Source organism: Phacochoerus africanus, chromosome 5 (assembly GCF_016906955.1).
Source record: "Phacochoerus africanus isolate WHEZ1 chromosome 5, ROS_Pafr_v1, whole genome shotgun sequence".
NCBI lineage: Eukaryota > Metazoa > Chordata > Mammalia > Artiodactyla > Suidae > Phacochoerus > Phacochoerus africanus.
Window position 1 is genome coordinate 9988038 of NC_062548.1, and position 22176 is coordinate 10010213.

General features: G+C 51.5%; 1 protein-coding gene across 8 annotated transcripts in view; it reads left to right on the plus strand.

Moving 5' to 3' along the window:
- Positions 1-22176, plus strand: part of COL26A1 (collagen type XXVI alpha 1 chain) — a 166831-nt gene that overhangs the window by 23587 nt on the left and 121068 nt on the right. For all 8 annotated transcript variants that reach the window (XR_007134869.1, XR_007134866.1, XR_007134868.1 and 5 more), the window contains exon 2: positions 18926-19048. Coding sequence is in view for 4 of the 8 variants with exons in the window: in XM_047779750.1 (XP_047635706.1) it covers positions 18926-19048 (123 nt within the window). In the remaining 4 variants the exon portion in view is untranslated. The remainder of the gene's footprint in view (positions 1-18925; positions 19049-22176) is intronic.

The following is a 22176-nucleotide window of genomic DNA, read 5'->3' on the forward strand; positions in this document are numbered from 1 at the left end:
CTGTAACCCAGTTTCCACTTGGCTGAACGGCTCCTTCCCCCCAGGCACAGTGTGGCCACCACCCAGCTGTGTGACCTCAGGCCAGCCCTGGGTTGGAGGTGGAATAATGGGCCCCAGAGTTGTCCCTTTCCTAATCCCCGGAGTCCATGTCCGTGACTCTGTTCCCTTACTTGATTGAAGCGATTTTGAAGACGTGACTAAAAACACTGAGATGGGGGCTGGTCCTGGTTTCTCCAGTTGTGCACACGCCAATCATGGGACCCTCCTACGAGGGAGGCAGGAAGGTGGTTGTGACCATGGAAAAGAGAGGTAGGAGTCATGTGAGGAAGGGGCCTCGAGCCAGGGTGCGTGGGCCGCCTCCAGAAGCTGGAAACAACTCCAAACAGATTCTCCCCTAGAGCCTCCGGAGGGAACCAGCCCCGCTGAACATCAGTCCCGGTGACACCTCAACTCCAGCTCAGTCAGACTGATTTTGGACTTTGGGCCTCCAGAGCTGTAAGATAACTAATACCCGTCATTGTCCATCACTCCGTTGGAGCTCATTTGTTACAGCAGTCTTAGCAAACTGATGCCCCCTGCCCTCCTCCGTTTTTTTTTTTTTTTTTTTTTTGTCTTTTCTATGGCTGCACCTGTGGCACATGGAGAGTCCCAGGCTAGGGGTCCAATCAAAGCTGGTAGCTGCCTATCCCACGTTGCTGGTAGCTGCAGCAACGTGGGATCTGAGCCACATCTGTGACCCACACCACAGCTCATGGTAATGCCAGATCCTTAGCCCACTGAGCAAGGCAGGGATCGAACCCGCAACCTCATGGTTTCTAGTTGGATTTGTTAACCACTGAGCCATGACGGGAACTCCCCCATGCCCCCTCTCTGAACTGCAATCTGTTCATCTGGAGGATGGTCACAGCATCCATGTCCTGACCCCAAGACCCTGAGGATCAGGGAGCAGAAGACCTTCTGGTCTTCTCAGCTCTTGCTGGAACTTTCTGTCACCTAAAGCAGGTTTCTTCCCATCAGTAGATGAATGGATAAGGAAAATGTGCTATTTATGTGCAATGGAATATTATTCAGCCTTGAAAAAGAAGGAAACCCTGCCATTTGTGACAACATGGATGGATCTGGAGGGCAGTATACTAAGTGAAATAGGCCAAGTACAGAAGGACCACTCCTGTATGACCCTACTCACAGGAGGGGCTCTAAGACAGTTGAATTTATAGGCACAGAGAGTGGAATCTTGGGAGGAGGGGCAATCGGGGAGGTGCTAGTCACAGGGTACGAAGCTTCAGTTATGCCAGATGAATGATTCCTAGAGGTCTATATGGCATAGACCCATAGTTAGCAATACTGTACTGTATGCTTACAAATTTGTTAAGAGGAGTGTTCCCGTGGTAGCTCAGCGGTAATGAACCCGACCAGTATCCATGAGGACTCAGGTTCCATTCCTGGCCTTGCTCCGTGGGTTAAGGATCTGGTGTTGTGGTGTAGGCTGCAGGCTTGGCTTGGATCCCGCATTGCTGTGGCTGTGGTGTAGGCCGGCGTCTACAGCTCCGATTCCACCTCTAGCTGGGGAACTTCCATGGGTCCAACCCCCCCCCAAAAAAAATTGCTAAGATAGTAGATCTTATGTTAAGCGTTTTTATCACAAAGTAATAATAATAATAAAGGTGATGTGGGTTTGTCTGTGGCATAGATTGTAGGGGTCATTTCACTAGAGTACATTTACCTCTGAATTCATCAAGTTGTATCCGTTAAATATGCACAGCTTTTGATGTGTCAATCTTACCTCAGTAGAATGGTTTAAGGATTAAAAAAAAGCAGGGTTCCAGGTCTCACTGTCACATGTTCCCAGTGTCCTGCTGTGAGGTCTCTACTGGAAGGGAGAAACCCTTATCCCCAAGAATTCTAACCAAAAGCTCAGCAAGCCCACCACAGCCCTGATTAAAAGAAACCTTTCTAGTAGGAAAACTGCAAGTCATTAGTTGGCAGCTTTTTCTCGTGTGACCGTTGGGTGGGCTGGTTCAGAGCGTTCTGCGGCTTGTGATGGATTTAATTTTCTGTCTTGATCCCATGGTGAAACCCACAAATAGGAGCGCCTGAGCCGGGCCGGCCCTGGCTTCTGGGATGGACGAGGTGCCGACGAAGGGCCCTTCTGGGTTGCTGTGTGGGACGCGCCCGTCTGCGGGCGTGCCTGGGAGGAAAGCCCTTTAATCAGCGGAATTGGAGGGACAATGGCTGTGCAGAAACAAAGCAAGGACTTGAAAGAGCAAGAGGGGCCTTTGCTCCCTGGTGATTTCGTATCTTTCTTGTGGCCGCCCCACGGTGCCTGGAGGTCTTGGGCGAAGCAGCCAGATGAGAGGGGGGAGAGGTGAGGGGCAGGTGGGCTGCCCGGCTGAGGGGACATCTGCCTTCAGTCACAGCCGACAGCAAAGCGCAGCCAGGAACTGCCTCTGACCAGGCTTCTCTGGGGTCGCACATGCAGGGGCTGTTGGAGAAAACCTTCTGGAACCTAGCTGTGTTCACATCCTGCCCTTGCTTAAAAACTGCTCTGAGGTCTCTCCTAACCTCAGGCCAAGGCTGGACCCCAGGGCCACTCCAGCTCCACACAGCAGCTCCTCTGGCAGTTCTAGAGCTTTCAGACATCTGCAAATGCCCGTCCTCTTCATGAACGGTCCTTGGCCTGGACTGGGAGTCAGGCTGATGCTGGATGCTGAGGGTGCATGGAATCAAGTGCGCCCTGGTCCCTTCCCTCCGCCAGTTGGGGGGGCGCCTGGAGGAAGCAGGATTTTGTGTGTCCTGGGAGGGACCTGTGAGGCTGGGGTCAAGGGCAGCAGGAGCGAGACGGGGAGGCAGGGGCCCAGTGGGTGCTGAGGAGCCAGCATAAAGTCTGGTGCAGTGCGGGCGAGGGGCTGAGAGGAGATGCCAGGGCCAAGGGCTGAGGGGGACAGGGGGCTGGTTTGATGTGTGAGACGCGGTATTTGCATTTGAGCCTGGGGACGGGGATGTGCCGGTTGTCCTGGAGAAGGTGTCCAGGGGCCTTCCTGGTAGAGCTCTGGAGTGGACGAGCTCCCTCAAGACGGGCATAGCGGGAGAGGGGTCATGGGACCTGGGGGACCCCAGTGTCTAGAGGAGGCTCAGAGAGGGAGGAGGAGGAGGGGTTGACGGGGCTCAGGGAGTAGGGAGGGGACACCTGGGGGACAGGGGCTGAGGCCTGGGCATGTGGGCTCCTCTTTTGAGAACCGTGGCCCCAAAGAAGAGGAGGAGACACCAGGACGAATCCTGGGCATGGGGACCCAGATTTGAGGCGACAGCCTGGAGCATGCGGATGGCTGGAGTGAGCTCCAGTGGAGAGTGGACACGAGAGCATGGATGGACGACATGGGGTTGGGAGGTGCAGGGACACCTGGCTGGGCCTTGGATCCCAGGTGAGCTGCCGAGAGGCTGCCTGTTTCTGCATGGGAGGAGGGACTCAGCCAGGCGAAGCCCAGAGGTGGCTGGGGATGAGGCCGGGGGAGGGTGTGTGTGTGGACGTGGCGTTCTCAGTGGACGGCGGTGGGCCACCTGCGGGTGGTGGGGGGAGGAGAGGAGGGGCAGGGATGTCGTCAGAGCATCCTGGTGAGGGACCAGGGAGGACTGCGCTGCCGCCAGCATGGAGGGCCCTCCATGAGAGACCAGGCGGGGAGTGGCTCTGGGGGTTCGAGTGCCTTGCGCAGGATGGAGTTGACCTTCTGTCCGTCCTGGCAGAGCCAGGCTTCCCCTCCTCAGGGCTCCCCCAGCATCCCTGGTCCTCGCCTGTTCTCATCACCTGCCTCCTGGTTCTGGGGTTCTTTGCATCCTCTGTCTCCTTCTCCCAGATGCCAGGTCTCCGTTCTGCTCTCTTAGCCTGTGACCACATCAGAGGCCGGTGCCTACCAAGGGCTTAATAAATGTGACTGTCAAATGGCTGAGAACTGCCCTCAGGAGCCCAGGGTGTCTGCGCTCTGGATGCTGGCAGTTAGAGGGGGCAGGTGGAAAGCAGCTCACGTCACACTTGACGTGCCCCACACGGGTGGCTCTGCCTTGCTGGGTATTCTCACTGAGCCCCTAGCGCAGGGACGATTTTGCAGACCTAGGGGTTTGCAGAACTGCCTGCCTGGAGATGGTAGTGCCCAACACCACCAGCCCCGTGGGCAGTAGAAGCCTGGCCCCCGCCCGCTGGAGGATGGGGTCACTCGCTCGGCCAGTCTGGGTTCCCAATTGTCTAACTTGTGGGTGAGCGACAGTGTTGCTTGGGCCCTTCTGCTGAGGTGACAGTGTTGGCTTCTATAATTGTCCCCAGCTCTGGAGTTCCCGTCATGGCTCAGTGGGTTAAGGACCCGACTAGTATCCATGAAGATGTGGGTTCAATCCCTGGCCTCGCCCAGTGAGTTAAGGATCCGGCATTGCCATGAGCTCAGGTGTAGGTCATGGATCCTGTGTTGCTGTGACTGTGGTGTAGGCTGGCAGCTGCAGCTCCGATTCACCCCTGGCCTGGGAACTTCCATATGCCATGGGTATGGCCCTAAAAAGAAAAACAATGTCCCCTGGCTCTGATGCTGCCTTGTCTCTTCCATCTGCTACTGAGGAGGAGGCAGAGGCCCAAATCGGGACCTGTACAAGTTCACACAGCAATTCCTGTAGCTGGGCCCCCCATCCAGGGCTCTGGAAGCTCTTGTGAGGAGACCTCTGGAACCCACTGGCTCATCTCAGATGGAAAGCGCCGGGTCCACCAGTGTTTAACCAGTGTTTCCCTGCTACCTGCTGTGGGGGGAGTTTAGGGAGCCCCTGGTGATTTGTGCTGGTTCACGAGACCAGTAAGAGGTAGGAATCAAAGGCAGATTTGAGAAGTGGTGATTCCGAGGAAGAGGCAGACTTGGCAGATGGCAGGATTTAACCTGGAATGTTGCGTTCCTTCTCTGGGATTCTGCCTTTTGCCGGGGAATTGAGGAATTCCTTAGAGGCTCAGACAGCTGGGGCTTCCAGAGTGTCATGGGCCACCGAGCGGAGCCTGGTGTTTAGAGCAGGAACCCCGTTCCTTTGGAAGGGGATGCAGGCCCAGAAGGTGTTCTGCTCACCGGAGACTCACTTGGTCGTAATTGTGTGTGAGCCTCTGCGGGTATCAAATGCCAAATTCCACAGTCAGTCCCTTTCAGCCGTCACATTCCTCAGATTCTTATCTGTGTGTGTGTGTGTGTTTTTTTTTTTTTCCCCTCAAGTGAACACTGGGAACCACTCTCCCCGCTGATTGCAGGAGGATGGGAGAAAATTAAAAACAGGAGTCCTGGCTTTTGTCCTGGCTCTGCCACCAGCTTGCCATCCACCTTGGTTCCTTCCCTTCCTTTCTCACCTGTAAAGAGAGGGGGTTGCGACAAGATGATCTCTGCAGGCCCCTCGTGGTGATGCGCTTTCATAATCCTCCATCCAAGCCCGGAGCAAGACGGTGTCCAGAAAATATATCTGAACAAAATTCTGACCAAGTGGGAGAAATTTCCAGCATATTTGCAGGGATGGGAGCTTAAGAATGGTGGCCTTTCCATGTGTCCCCTCGTTGAACGTTGTAGCAGAGATTCTCCGAGATGGGCATTCTGATTTCCAAGGGGCTGGGCCCTCCGGGGAGTGTCCAGTGAGTTGCACCTCCCTGCCCAGCAGTTCCCTGTGTGGCCCTTGGCTGTACCTGATGACAGTAATAACCACGGCAATAACTGCCACTGATGTTCCTTGACAAGTGACAGCCTGCTTATACGTTCATTTATTTTTGTGGCCCCCAGGCTGCGTGTTATTATTCCTTTTATAGAGGAGGCAACGGAGGCTCAGGCGGCATGAAGCCCTTTCAGCTGGAACTGGAGCCTGCCTCTCCTGACCCTCCCCCGCCCCAGGCACCGTCCACATCCCAGAACGAGTGGGGCCACACGGCTAGTCTTGAGGTCTTGTGTGAGGTGGGGGCTCCAGGACCATGTGTGGGATGGGAGGGTGAGGTCCCTGTGTCCCGCCATGCAGAGCCCGCACCCTGGTGGTGGGCAGTCAGCCATGGGGGTCTTGGGGGCACGTGCTCTGCCGACATTTATGGAAGGGAAACATTTGCATCCTCGAACCACGGGGGCCGGTCAAGCCTAGAGAGGTCTGACCCTCACAGATCCAGGTACAGTGTCTGAGACCGCCCTTCATCTAGTGGAGAAAAAAAAAAATTGCAGCTCCCATAAGAGTAAAGAGTACCAACAGGCAAAGTATTCTTTTGTTCCAGTCAAGATCCAGCTCATTCGGGGTTATCATTATATTTTCATTATAAAGTAAAATCATTTATACTTTAATAGTAGTACCTATTACCTCCCTAGAGGTTTGCAGTCCACAAGTTAAATTCATAGAGATGTTATTGCTCTTGAGACTTCTGGCAGCCCTTGGAAGGTGGGCTCCCATTTTGCAGATGAGGAAACTGGGGCTCTGAAGTTGAGATTTGCCTAAGGCCATTTGGGTGGTAAGTGGTGCAAGGAGGACACAGACTAGGCTTCCTGGTCTCAGGTTCTTATGCCTCGACAGTACTGTTTGAAAGCATGTTGTTTCAATTAGGATACTTTTAGATGTGATTCGTAAAAATGCTACTGATGTGGGTTCAAACGAGGTCATGTTATATCTCACATATTAAGAAGTGGGTATCTCCGGAGTTGGCTGATTTGGTGGTATCACACAATCAAGGACCTTGCTTTTTTCTCTGCCTTCCCCAGGCTGTTTTCACTCATCACTCTAAGGTGGCTGCCAAAGCTCCAGGCATCACATCCTTATCCACTGCATCTAGAAATAAGGCCAAGTTTCTCTTCTTGCACCTCCCTCTTCCCCAGAGAGGATAATGTTTTCTAGAAGTCCCTTAGCCAACTTCCTCTTGCTTATCATTAACCAGAACTGGGTGAATGTGTCTGCATCTCAACCAGTGAGATTATGATTTTGCCCGCCTTTCTTGTCCTTACTGATACCCAGAGTCTGAAGAAACCCAGGGGTCTGTTGGTAAGGGAGGCAGAGAAGGAGATGACTGTTGGGGACATTTGTGTCATCTATGAGAGGTCTGCTAGGACCTGCCTGTCTTGCGGTCTGTTCTAAAGGACACGGTCCCCCAGAGAGCCTGCTGCAGGGGCCCTAAGCCCCTTGTTTTGTACCATATGACCTGCCCCACCCCACAGCAGCCTAGAGCATCTGACCCAAAGCAACGAGGCCTGCTGGGGCCTGGTGTGATTGGAGGAGCTGGACCGGTCAGGGATTCTTTCCATCCCAGGAGACAGAACTGGGAGAGGAGGCCATTCGCATCAGTGGTACTCAGAGTGTGGTCTGCGAAGAAGGGAGCAGCTCAAAACAGCATGTTGACCAACTCCGTCTCTAAGCACGTATTTTTCTTTTGAGAGAAAGTCACTCAGCCTGTTCTCTTTCTTATTCCATAACATAGTGATGGCAATCGTTCTTACCTCGTAAGAATGCTTTCTGCAGAGGTCACCTGTGGGCCAAATGCATCCTGATGCATCGTGGACACCGAGGACCGCTGGCGGCTTCAGAACAAATGCAGAGCACCTTACTGACTCGTAGTGGGTGCTCAGGAAAAGCAGCCAGACAGCATTTCAGCACGTGGCCACCCCCCCCAAACCTGTGCAGGAAGGTTGATCCCCTGGAAAGGCATTTGGCCCCATCTCCTCACAACGTGTCGACTCTGGCATTCCCGTTCAGGGGAGGAGATGTGGATCAATATCAAAACGCTGAAAACCACACGGTCTGTTCGGCTAAATCATATACTCCCTCAGCTGCCCCTCTGTGAATGGGAAATTCAATCCTGAAGTAGCCGATGTTCCGTGCAGGGCTCTTTCCAGCCTCCTCTCAGGTGGGGGGCGGGGGACTGGGGCTCAGGAGATCCCCGCTGTGGAAGGTGCTGGAGGATGAGCACAGACAATGATGAAGTGGGAGGGAGCCAGAGGCACGGCCGTGCTCCCTGGGGTCTGCGGCTCTCCAGCCCCCCTCTCAACGAATCCACACTCTCCCTCGAAGCCTCAGTTCGGGACCCTGGAGACCATGCCGTCGCCCTCCTTTTCCACAGAAAGCTTTGGTCATTTGCCGCAGGGCTTTCCCATCAGCATCCTTTCCCTCTGAACATCAGTGCCCTTCACTGTACTTTAATTCCTCCCCATGTTGCCTCGAAACAGACAGTTCCAGTAAAAACGATCGTGAGGGGATGCAGGCAAATCTGTCCGCTTATCCAAACACTCCTACCAGGTTTTGTGCCCCAAAAGCCCGTGAGGCCTCTGTGTAACATACACTCAGTTATCCTTAGATAAACAAAACCTTAACTGTGGCCAGTGGTTTAGCTGGACGAAGAGATGAGAGATGGAGAGACACGTCAGCTGCAGACACGCTTACTCTGGGGGGACCCCGCGTGCTGGTCCATGGGTGGCCCCTGGGGACCCAGGCGGTAAAGACTACTTCAAGGGGCGTCCATGGGGCTCCGCTGCAAAGGATTTCATGGGTGGCATCCCTTTATCTGGAATGGGTTCAGCCTCTGGCCTCTGCCGCCCCACCCCTGCCATCAGAGGGTCCTCCTGGAACCCCCCTGGCTGGGTTCCCCTCTCATTTAAAACCCTTCCATGTCTCACCTCCGCTTTCCCAACAGGGCGAGTCTCCAAGCTCCTTGAGGGCTGACTGTGTATCTTCACCCTCCACCCACCGTGGGGGTGTCCTGCCTTGGCTCACCCATCCCCTCCCAGGACGGGGCACCCACTACAGCCATGTGGGCAGCTCATTGCACCCATGGCCGCCCCCCAGCCCAACCCGGGGAGCAAGCACCTCCCTGGCTTGAGTGGACATCTGCCTTCTGGTGGACTTCTCGTTCTGACCTGACCCCGGGGCCTCTGTGGCCCTGTGAGCCCATGGCCTCCCCCATCATGGCCTTCAGCTTACTTTTGGTCGGTGTAGCTGAATATGTCTGAATGATCTTTTGTGACGGGCCTCACCTGCTGGAGACGGCAAATGCGAATCCGAGGGGCCCAGATCCTCCCCGTCACCTCACCAGATCTTGGGCTTGAGACCCGCCCTCTCCCCACAGATACTTACTGCTCTGCGGCCGGCCTCCCAACCCTGTCATCGCCTGCTCACAGGACAATGGCTGCAGCCCGTTCCTCCCCGTGCACTGGCTCTCAGTTTGTTCCTTTTCCTGTTGGGGTCATGGCAGACACCATCTGGTGCCCCAGGAGGCAGATTCTGAGATGGGGTCCAAGAGGGTGGATGTATATGGGGGGCAGCTCTTGGGATTGTTGCTGGTGGAAGTGAGGGGACAGAAGCAGGAGTTAGAAGAAGTTGAGCTGTGATGTGGGCCCCATGACAGCTCCCAGTGACCTCCCAGGGGGATCTGCACCCCCAGTGGCTCTTCGAGTGGTCCTGAGGTCGGTATGGCTGGGCTTTCATCTAGCGCATGGACCAGACCCTGGAAGGGGGCTGCCCTGGGAAGAGCCAGGCCTTGGGCGAGGCAGTTCTGGGTGGCTGAGGCTGCATGATCCCTGCCCACAGCGTTGTTGGCAGCTGGGACTAAAGGCCCTTCATTGAGGGGGATCTGGGTGGCACAGCCCAGGGTCACCCCCTGTGGGCTGGTGCAGAGGGCATGGGGATGTTCTTGACGTTATCCTGCTATCGGGACGGCCTGAGGTCGCCTTTTCTTTCTGGAGGCAGCACACGCCGCTGACTCACAGTGAACTTATTGTTGGCGAGAACCATTGAGCCCCATCTGGGGTTTGTCCGCTGGGCTTGGGGGCTGCAGTGCCGGACTCCACATTTGCCTGGTCATGTTTCATCTTGTTAGAGTTGGCTCCTGGCTCTGGGCTGGGGAGATCTTGCTTGGATCCCAGCTCCCTCCCAAGACCCAGGCCCCTGCGTCTGCCAGCTCCTGGTCTTCCGCAGTTTCCATCAGCAGCCGGGCTGCCTCCATCACAGTCTGCGGCACGGCCCCCAGTGGAGAGACCACCGTATGCCAAACCCAGGCACTCAGGGCGAGCTCCAAGTCAGTCTGGTGGGGCGGCCAAGTGGCTAAGGGCTGGGCTTGAATCTGGGTTGTCTGTTGACGTGATCGGTGGCCTTGGACATGCATGGTTTCCCTACCTGGCAAACTGGAGTCACAGCAGTCCTGCCTGCCCAGGGTCATGTGAGGCTGAATGGGAGGTGGTCTGATTTCTGGAGCCTCAGAGAAGAGGGGGTAGGGGACAGGACCTGCTCAGGGTCCACCCCCTGAGTCCTGCTGTGACCTGAACTGCCCGCAGCAGTTGTTCCAGTGGTTTCACACCTGAAGTGGGGGCCGTCCCCTCTGCTTGCTATTTCTCGTGTGAGGTGGTCCCTGAGGGACATGGTGCCTCAGGGCCTGGGGAGAACTCTGCTCTCCTCACTGGCCGGATGGATGCAGCAAGGGGATGGGAATTAGATGGCTGAGCTTCAAGACCTCAACTGACCACTTAGCCCTCTGTGACCTTGAGTCTCCCCTGAAGTCTTGTTCTTTCTCTGGAGAATTCCTACCTGAGAATTGAGAAGATTAAACTAGATGTGTGTGTGCATGTACGTGTGTACGTGTGTGTGTGTGTGTGTGTGTGTGTGTGTGTGTGTGAGTTTCCTAGCACTGCCATTACAAAGCACCACACACGGGGCAGCTGAAACAGCAGAAATTAAGTTCTGGAGGCCAGAGGTTCAAGATCAAGGTACTGGCAAGGGTGCTTTCTCCCGAGGCCTCTCAGACGGCCTCCTCTCCCTGTGTCTTCTGTCATCTTCTCTCTGTACATATTTGCATCCAAGTGTCCTCTGGTGTCCTATAAAGGCACCAGTCATGTTGGATCAAACCCCATTCTAAGGACCTCACTTTAATGTAATGATTTCTTTGAAGACTCCATCTCCAAATAGAGTCAGATTTTGAGCTAACTGGGGTTAAGGCTTCAAGATGTGAATGGGGGAGGGGGCACAATTCAGCCTGTAACAGCGCGTGAAACTGCCATGCCAGCCATAAAGTGGGTCCTGGGGTTTTGGGCCTGATTCTGCTCGAAGGAGAGGGTCTGTGTGTTTAGGACCCTGGGTGGGCTGACTCTGCGCCGAGGTTGTGCTGTCTGACCTGGGAGGGGCTGGATCTGGCTCCTCTACCTGCATCTCTCTGAGAACCAGCCTGGGCCTGGCGGGCTCTGTGTCACAGCTGTGCACTGGTGTTGCTCGAATCGCCCATCTATTTAGCCACGGCCTTTAGGTTGCACACCTCAGTTCTCATAGAGCTTCTTGAACCAGATGGCAGGCAAACGCCCCCAAACTGGCCTTTCCAGGGGTCAGGCAGGGTGCAGGCCAGGTGGAGGTGGGCTTGAAACTGGACAGCCCCACCCTCATGGTGAGTGGCTGTGGCCACAGGAGCGGACCCTGAGGAGCGGACCCTGAGAAGCAGTTTTTGGCAAGGGAGTGAATGCGGACAGAAGGAGGTCCCTTAGGATGTGGGGCTTGGGATCTGGTGAGCACACCTTTACGGGGCCTGCTCTGAGCCCCTGTCCACGCGAGCCTGTGGTCTTCAGGTGCGATGAGGGCTGAGGTAGAGGCCTGCGGGGTGCGCTGTGGAGCACTATGTGGGGGTCCTTTCCTGGCCAAAGTGTCAGGGAGGGCTTCCAGAAGGGGATGTAGCTTGAGTGGAAACTGGTAGGGTAAGAGTTGGCTGAGCAAAAGAAGGGGGGGATGGCGTGCCAGGGAGGACAAAGTGACAGGGTGAATGGCAAGATGGAGTTTAATTGGAGGTGACACGGAGGAGCTGGGTGGGAACTGTGGGAGATGGGAGCTAAAAAAGGATTTTCTGAGGGGAGATGACAGGGCCAGATGGGTGGTTTGGGGCGCGCCCTCTGGTGGCAGCTAGAGGAGACTGCAGGGCGACGGGGCGGGAGGCCAGCAGACCAGCAGGGGAGGGGCTGAGTCAGGACACTGGGACCAGGGCCTGGGTGCCAGCAGGACTTGCCAGCTGTGGGGCCTGATCAGCGGTGGAGAGTGAGGGATGGAGAATGTGCAGTCTGGGCTGCTTTGCCCCTGGGGATTCTGGGTCAGGGAGCTGGGGACTTGGTGCTGGTCCCCGAGATGGAGCGAGAAGGAGTTGCCTAGTGATGGGCTCAGTTGTAGACAGATTGAAATGGTGTGCCCTGCGGTGTCCCAAGGGCTATGATGGTGTGTGTCCATGCACATGGGGCACAGGTGCTGGGGTTCAGGAGGAAGCATCAAGGTGATGCCGCATTGGAGTGGCGCAGAGCACGGGACAAGGACATGGGGGCAGACTGCGCGTCCTCACGGAGAGGGAGGGCACTGTCAAAGCCTTCAGGCTTGTTCAGGCTCAGGTCCTGGGGATGGAGGGGAAGGCGAGATGAGGTCTCAAAGCCAAGCTCAGATAGAACAGGGGCTGGGGGAAGTGCTAGAAGAGGGGGGTCCCTGGGTTAAGGAGAGGCGGGCTGCTGCCGTAGCATCTCCCCGAGTGGAAGCAGTGTTGGGGATGGGTTGGTTAGTTGTGCTCGGAGGTGGCCATGGGCTGGGGTGTCCTGAAGACCCTTCCTTTTCATCGTGACATGATGTTCCAAAGCCACTTAGCACTTGTTTTCCCAAAGGATTCTAAATTAGGGATTTCATGACGCAACCAAGCCATGGGGCCAAACACTTAGTGTGGCGAAAGCTGCTGTGGGAGCAGCCCCCAGGCCTGGTGGAGCAGGGCCAAGTCAGTGGACTTCTCCCTGCAAGAAAATGTTCCTGGAGGGGAGCAGATCTGCCCCCGGCGGCTGGAATGAGTTTCCCATCCTGGATCCGAGTGCTCAACTGGGGAGGGCGGGGGTGGGGAGGTGATGAAGATGTTGCTGAGATGAGGTCCCCAAATGATGCCAGGCCCCTCTCATCCTGATGAAGACTGTTGATGGCATCCTCACTTCCCAGGCAGTTTGAAGACCAGCTCCGCCACTCCCAAATTCTGTGCCTCCTGGGCCAGGCATCCCAGGAGGGTCACAGAAGGGGACACATTTCTCCTGCCAAGCTGGTCTCTGGGTGAAGTTATTCTGTAGCCCTCACAGCCTGTTCACCCACCTCTGTCACCCCATGGGCAAGGGTGGGGTGGTGGTGAGGGTGGGTGGTGGTACGACACCACCCACCCAACAGAAGACATGATGCTCAGGATACAGAGACCCCGAGAGGGACCCCACATGGGAGCAGAGTGCCTGACAACAAGAGTCCCCAAAGCCATGGGTGCCTGGGGGTGAACAGGGTTTGGAATTCCATCTGAAAAGGCCCAGAGCCCATTTTCCTTCTCTCTGCCTTCCTTCTTTGTAGTTTGTGGCCAAGTTTTGATTTGGGGAAGCCATTTACAGCCCATGAAAAGATCAAATGTCTGGAGATGATGAATCGAGGCATTTGATAATGTTTTCCAGTTCATAGTTCATTTCCCTATAATAGAAAGCTCTGACCCAGAGGAAGCTGGACTCCATCTGTTCCAGATTGTCAGGAGTGGACCATGGTCCTTCAACTGGACAGTGGGCCATCCTGAAGGGAGTCACGCTGAATGCCCGAGATGGTGCTGATGCTCCTGGGTGGACGTGGAGGAAGGGTCCAGAGCCAGGGTCCCTGGCAGAGGAGGTGGTTCATATTGTAGAGATGGACCCTGCTGTCCCCTGGGCAGGAAGGCTGGCTTCCCTTCCAGCCCAGCCTCACATTTGAGGCATGAGCAGCGAGGTTTCATCTCCCACTACTTCTTTTCCCATCTGCAAAGTAGGAAGGACAATCCTTACACTATTATGAACCTTGTGGGGTTTCAGTAGCCAGATAATTGATAATGACACTTTGGGGTCAGCAGTGCCATGTGCTTCACACACCACTAACCTGGATCTGCTCATTGAGTCCTCGCAATAACCTTGAGAGGCAGCATTTTTTGTCTGACCGAGGCTCAGAAAGGGGATATCACTTTGCTCAAGTCACACAGGAGGCAGGTGCAGAATCAGCTGTCCTGGTGCCTTTGGGGAGAGGGATTGACTTTTGACTGCTTTTTCACGTTCTTCCACAGTGTTTTTGACTGTGCCAACATTGGTAATATATATTTTCCTAGAAAATTGTCTGCTTGTAAAGATTTTGAAAATTTTTGATGTAAGATCAGATAGAATATTTATTTATAATTTCTAATCTCAGAGATAATTTTTCTTGTTCTTAATGTCTACTTATGCCTTTGTTTCGCCTCATTAAGAATTGTCTAAATTTTGTCTATTTGATTTTTTAAACCTGTGTTTGCTTTTGTCGATTCACTTTTTAAAGTAAATGAATTTCTGCTTCCATCTTTGTTAATTCCTTTCTTCCCCTTTTTGTTCCCATTGTCTTCTAGTTATTGCAGACCTTTTTTTTTTTTTTTGTCTTTCTGCCTTTCTAGGGCCGCCCCTGTGGCATATGGAGGTTTCCAGGCTAGGGGCCCAGTCAGAGCTGTAGGCACCAACCTAAGCCAGGGCCACAGCAACTTGGGATCCGAGGCACGTCTGTGACCTACACCACAGCTCACGGCAACACTGTATCCTTAACCCAATGAACGCAGAGATCAAACCTGCGTCCTCATGGATGGCAGTCAGGTTCGATAACCACTGAGCCACGAGAGGAACTCCTAATTACTGTGTTTTTTGTTGTTACTTTTTTGTTTTTCTAGGGTTTTGTTGGGTTAATTAAATTTTCTTTGTTTTACTTTTTTCTTTCATGAGTTGTCAGTTTTATGTCCTCTTCCTATACTTCTTAGTATTTATCTTAAAATTGAAAAATATTTAATTGCATATTTTTCTACTACATCTAAAGTTGCACAGTTTCTATCTTCTTCCTTAAACAAGATGAAAATCTCAGCAAATTTTAGTTTCCTCTGTTCTCTCTTTGCCATCTTCCATATTGAGATCACCCTAAATTTTACATCTAGGCTGTTATTAAATGTTATTATTGTGTCTTTGCTCATAACTGCTTCTCATATTTAATATATTTTCCTACGTCTTCCTGTGTCCTTTATTTTCTTTGGCTGGAATACATCCTCTAATAATTCTTTCAGAAAAGGTGACTTGTAAACTTTCTGATTTCTTATACATCTGAAATGGTCTTTATTTTGCCTTCAACTTTGAAGAAAAGTTTGTCTGGGTTTAGAATTCTGGGCTCTAAATATTTCTTCTTGGAACTTTGAGGCAGTTGTGTCACTATATTCTTTTTTAAAAAATCATTAAAAATTATTTTTATTTTATTTTAAAAATTATTATTATTTTCTTTTTAGGGCTGCACTTGTGGCATATGGAAGTTCCCAAGCTAGGAGTCGAATCTGAGCTGCAGCTACCGGCCTACACCATAGCCACAGCAACTCACTCAGGAATTGAGCTATATCCTCGACCTATGACCTACGCTGAAGCTTGTGGCAATGCCAGATCCTTAACCCACTGAGCAAGGCCAAGGATCGAACTTGCATCCTCATGGATACTCGTCTCGGGTATGGGAACTCCATTAACTTTTTTTTTAATTAATTTTTTTGCGTGTGTGTCTTTTTGCCTTTTCTAGGGCCGCTCCCGCAGCATATGGAGGTTCCCAGGCTAGGGGTCGATTCTGAGCTGTAGCCACTGGCCTACGCCACAGCCACAGCAATGCAGGATCTGAGCCGAGTCTTCGACCTATACCACAGCTCATGGCAACGCCAGATCCTTAACCCACTGAGCAAGGCCAGGGATTGAACCCGCAACCTCATGGTTCCTAGTCGGATTCGTTAACCACTGTGACGGGAACTCCTCCGTTAATTTTTTTTTTCCTGACGTGTGATTTATTCTCTGTTGAGTTGGTGCCTTTCAGGGTGTTGGCCATTTTTCTCAAATAATTTGAAAATCTTGGCATTTGGGGTTTTCCTTTAGCTTGTCCCTGTTTCTCTGCATTCTGCTGCTTTGCCTCTTGGGAGGTTGGTGGTAAAGGCAGAAGGTAGAGAGTGAGCTAGAATTTGGTCGTTTGACCTTGAGAGGGTTCCAGTTCCTCCTGGAGGTCATCAGCTTTGGAGGTAACCATTCTGACCACACCTGCCACAAAACAGGTGAGTTCAGTGCCTGGCACTGGCAGGGGAAGGGATCTTGGTCCTACCTGCCTGGCCCCTTCTGCTCTGGTCCACTGACAGTTAGCTCTGGGGCCCTCCTGCATCCTGCTACATCTGCTGCTCCTATGTTGCACCCACCTTAGGTTCCAGTCCTCCTCCATGTGTGTTTTGGGCTCTGCTTCCTCCTTCAATTTAGTCCCACGTGGTTTTAATCTCCCAAGGATTCCTCAAAATATTTGGCCCACTGTTTTTTGTTTTCTGGTGCCATTAGGGACTTATTTTTATTTTTCGTCTTTTAGGGCCGCACCTGTGGCACATGGAGGATCCCAGGCTAGAGGTCAAATCGGAGCTATAGCTGCCAGCCTACGCCAGAGCCACAGCAACGCCAGATCTGAGCCACATCTTTGACCTACACCACAGCCACAGTAGTGCTGGATGCTTAGCCCACTGCGCAAGGCCAGGGATCGAACCTGTGGCCTCATGGACACTGGTCAGATTCGTTTCTGTTAAGCTACAACAGGAACTCCAGGGACTTGTTTTTATTTACTTGTATTTTCTGCTTTATTGAGTGATGATTGACAAATTTAAAAAAATGTTTAAGTTGTACAACTTGATTTTTTTTTTTGTCTTTTTGCCATTTTTTGCGCCGCTCCCGCGGCATATGGATATTCCCAGGCTAGGGGTCGAATCTGAGCTGTAGCCACTGGCCTACACCAGAGCCACAGCAACGGGGGATCCGAGATGCATCTGCAACCTACACCACAGCTCACGGCAACGCTGGATCCTTAACCCACTGATCGAGGCCAGGGATAGAACCCGCAACCTCATGGTTCCTAGTCGGATTCGCTAACCACTGAGCCACGACGGGAACTCCCAACTTGATTTTTTTATAAGGTTTACATGGTCATTTAATTACATATGTATTGTGAAATATTACGCATCTATCATCTCACATAGTTACCTTTGTTATGTGTGTGGCAAGAACACTTAAGAGCTATTCTCCTAGCATATTTCAAGTATACAATATGGCATTATTAACTATAATCATATACAGATCTAATCTGCACTTTAGATACCAAGAACTTATTCATCTTATAAATAGAAGTTCATATCCTTTGACCAACATCCCCCATCTTGCCACCCCACCCCCACCCCTGAAAACCACTATTCTACTCTCTGGTTCTCTGAGTTTGACATTTTTAGATTACACATACAAGTGAGATTGTACAGATTTGTCTTTCTGTGTTTGAATTATTCACTCAGCATGATGTCCTGTAGGTTCATCCATGTTGCCACAAATGGTAGCATTTCCTCCTTTTTTATGGTTGAATAATATTCCATTATGCATACTACATTTTCTTTATCCATTCATCTGTTGATGCCCACGGAGATTGTCTCCACCTTGGCTATGGTGAATAATGCTGCAGTGAACACGAAGGTGCAGATATTTCTTTGAGATAGTGATTTTGTTTCCTTTGGATGTATACCCAGACGTGAGACTCCTGGATCATATGGCATTTCTATTTTTAGGTTTTTGAGGAACCTACCATAATGGCTGCACCAATTTGCATTCCTACCGACACTGTACAGATTCCCTTTTCTCCACACCTTCAACAACCCTCGTTATCCTGAGTCTCTTTGGTAATAGCTATCCTAGCAAGTGTGAGGTGATATCTTATTTTGATTTGCATTTCCCTGACGATTAGTCATGCTGAGCATCTTTTCATGTACCTGTGTGGCCATCTGTATGTGTATATTCTTTAGGAAAATGTCTACTAGGATTCTTTGGCCATTTTTTTTTATTGGATTATTTGTTTGTTTGCTATTGACTTTTATGAGTTGCTTATATATTTTGGATATTAATCCTTATCAGATAAATAGTTTGCAAAAAAATCCCAAAGCTCCCACAAAGGCATTTTTGTCTGAGGATGGCTGCCTAATTATTATTGGGGGTGTGTATGGTATTGAGCAAGGACCTCCTCTCCCATGATCTTGCTGATGTCACAGTGAAGGCTTATTTTTAGATTTTAAATTTCTAGGATGTGGAGGTGGGAGGGAGAGGGGTCTGCCATCTTGATCCAATCACCATATTTTTTGCCCATGTCCCCTCCTCCCCGTCGCGGCCCCAGCTCAAGCCTCCTCAGCTCTTACACGGGGCACTAGAAGGGCTTTTCTAAAATGAGACCCATCTGGGGGTTCCCCCGCTCAGAGTCCTTCAGTGGCTCCCCCACTGACATCATGGTAAGACCCACATCTAGCCTGGCAGGTTCCACGCCTCTTCCTTTCTCCTTGCTCTTCCCCTTCCTCTAGCTTTCAGGCCACCAGTAATTGCTCAGGTCTGTGCCCTGGCTCGCTCTGCTCTCTCCTCTGCCCAGATGGTCCCCACTCGTTGCCCCCACACATTGGATCTTGGGACTCATTAATCTTTCAGATCTCGGCTTGGTTGCCTCTCTTAGGACCTCTTTTGGGGGCCCTGCTGGGTTCCCACTGCTCCCGGTGCTCCTCCTGAGCGTGTTCCTATGACCTCGTGTTCTGGTGTGTTCCATTTTTCTCCCGGACTGTCTTTCCCACCAGAGTGGGATTTCCTAGCAGGGGGACAGCACATGTCACTGATTTCCCACGGAATGCTTGATGACTGAAATGAGGCGGGAGCTTGATGGCTGAGGGGTGTGGGTACTCGTTGACTTCCACTGGGACAGAGGGGCTCAGTGCCCCCCTCCCCCGAGAGGACCAGCCCCTCAGGCTTGTGGAGGGGTTCCTCCTCAGCCCCAACAGCTCTTTGATCCACAGTCGGCGCCTCGGAAACAGGCAGGACTGACATGGCTGTTGCTCTCCCTACAGGCACTGGTGCCATCACACGGTGACACGGACGGTGTCCTGCCAGGTGCAGAACGGCTCGGAGACAGTGGTCCAACGCGTGTACCAGAGCTGCCGGTGGCCGGGGCCCTGCGCCAACCTCGTGAGGTAAAGGCCAGGGGGCTGGCCAGCTCCGCCTTGCCTTTCTGATCCCTTGGATAAGTCCAACCCTTGCAGCAGCTGCTGGGGGAGGGAGGTTGACGCTCAGAAACAGAGTCGGGCACATATTTATGGAGCATCTTTTGTGTACGGTGTCGGGGGGGTATGCGAATGCGAAGATGAAAGGGACGTACTCCCCGCGCTGAAAGACCCTCACGACTCAGTGGGTATCTGAGGAGCAGAAGAGCACTATAGACAAGCGAGAGGAGGGGACTGAAGGGGCAAGCCAGGCCCCCTCACACATGGCCCCACAAGCCCTGCCCACTCGAGGCCTGACCACTCGCAGCCCGCACCCACCTCAAGTCCTGCCTCTTAAGCCACACCCACCGCAAGACCTGCCCACCAAGTCCTGCCCCACCCATAAAGCCACACCCACCTCAAGCCCTTCCCTTTTCACAGCCTTGCTCCTCTCACCAGTATCTCCCCATAGCTCTAGGGTCCTGGGTTTCTACTTTAAAGACCCTTGTTCACCTCTGCCTGGGACCACCCTCCTCAAACTCCAGATCCCTTTCCCTTCTGTGTCAGGAGAGTACTTTCTGCTCCCTAACGGGCATTTTGCATGGGGTCTGTGTTAGGCAGGATTTTCCCAAGAAGCATAACAGAGAGAGAGAGAGCGAGAGTGAGAGAGTGATCGGGCGCGCGCGCGAGGGATGGATATGTGTAGGAGATGGAGAGATTTTTAAGAAATTGGTTCATGTGGGGGCTGGCACATCCAAAAGCTGCAGGGTAGGCTAATGGGCTGGAGACCGGCGAAGACTTAATATTGCAGCTGGAGTCAGAAGGCAGTCAGCTTGTAGAGTTTCCTCTTTCTCAGGGCAGGTCAATCTTCTCCTGATTGGATGAAGCCTACCGTATCATGGAGGGGAATCTGCTTTACTCAGAGTTTACTGCTTTAATGTTAATTCAGCTAAAGAAGTACTTTCACAGCAACATCCATTCACATTTGACCAAATATCTGGGTACTGTGGCTCAACCAAGTTGACACATAAAATTAACCATCACGGGATCATCATGAGCTAGGTATGTTTTCATCACCAAAAGTGGAGCGTGAGCCCATGAGTCAGGGCCTGTCCCACACAGTGCTGCCCTCTATAGGGCGCAGCATGGAGCTACATCAGAATCAGCCTGCTGTGTCAGTAGGACCCACAGATGCAGCAGAGCTTGTCCTGGGCCAGAATTATTATTGTTTGGTATTATTATGAAGATAATGACATACACTCACTGCAAAAAAAAATAATAATTGAATAAGGTAAAACATGAGCTTTCTCTCCTCTTCCAGTGCCACCTCCCAAATCCCATTTTTAATATTAACAGTATGTCATTCCACTTTTCTCCACTTGTACATATATATGTAAATATATCTTCTTCAACAAAGATTAAATGATAGTCTACAACTTTTCCTTTTCCCCCAGAAAAATATTTTGTAATATATCCCCATAGAGCCACCTCATTTTTAACAGCTGTGTAGTAGTCCATTGTAGAAAGGAATCGTCATTTATTTTCCATGTCCTCAATTGATGGTTACTTAAGTGGCTTCCTAGTTTTAGCTATTCCAGACCATGCTTCAGTCAGCATCATTATATATATTTTAACACGTTTTCAATTGTTTTTTTCAAGCTTTTATTTTGGAACAATTTTAGATTTATGTAAGTGTTGCAAAAAATAGTGAACAGAGTTTCTATATAGCTTTTCATTTAACCCAGCTTCCCTGTCTTAGTCTGACTGGGCTGCTATATCAAACACCATAGAGTGGGTGGCTTCAACAACAAACATTTGTTTCTCACAGTTCGGTGGCCAAGAAGTCCAAGAGCAAGGTGCTGGCAGATTCATTGTCTGGGGAGAACCCTCTTCCTGGTTCACAGACAGCTCTCTTCTCAATGTATCTTCACATGGCGGAGAAGATACGGGAGCTCCCTGGGATCTCTTCTATAAGGACACTAATCGCATTCATGAAGGGCTCCTGCTGCTTGTGACCTAATCACCTCTCCAAGGCCCCATCTCCAAATACCGTCATATTGGGGATTAGGTTTCATCATATGAATTTAACATTGAGTCTCTAGCATTCCCTTAAGATTAATATCTTCTATAACAGTGTACAGTTATCCCAGCAAGGAAATTAAGAATGAGACAATGCTATAAACTAGGACCTTATTCTAATTTTACCAACTCTTCACTAATGTAATTTTTCTATTTTTCCCTTGTTGCATTTAAGATCTCATGTCTCCTTGGTCTCCCCCAATCTAGGGCCATTTCTTGGTCTTACTTTGTCTTTCACAAACTCAGTCCTTGTGAGGGTCCTGGCCGGTGATTATGCATTTTTGGCGAGGAGAGTGTAAAGGACATGTCCTGCCCCCCTCAGGGCATCGTCTTCAGAGGTACATCAAATCGGTATGTCTCAGGATGCGATGCTAACTTTGACCACTTGGTTAAGGTGGTGTCTGCCGGGTTTCCCCACTGTCGTGGAAATATTTCTCCCTTTGTCACTTATAAGTATCTTGTGGGGAGATATTTTGAGTCTATACAAATACCCTGTTTCGCATCCTACTTCCTCCCAGGAATTTTAGCCTCCATTGATGATGCTTGCTTGCCGTAATTATTATTATGGTGTGTGCCAAATAGTGATTTTCTATTTTTATCACTTTTTTAGTAGTAGAGGTTCTTTTTTTTTTGTCTTTTTGTTTTTTCTAGGGCCGCACCTGTGGCATATGGAGGTTTCCAGGCGAGGAGTCTAATTGGAGCTGTAGCTGCCAAGCCTATGCCAGAGCCACAGCAACACGGGATCCGAGCCACCACAGCTCATGGCAACGCCAGATCCTTAACCCACTGAGCAAGGCCAGGGATTGAACCCGCAACCTCATGGTTCCTAGTCAGATTTGTTAACCGCTGAGCCACGATGGGAACTCCTAGTAGAGGTTCTTAAGTTGGGATCCACATGCTACACAAGTGTTTTTATGTACTGATTCTGCAGGAGGAATGGCTAAATAAATGGATATGTCCATTAAAAATGGATGCACAGGACTGTTTTCAAGCACTGTGCTAGAGGGATGCCTAATGCATCCACAAAGAAGAAAACATGC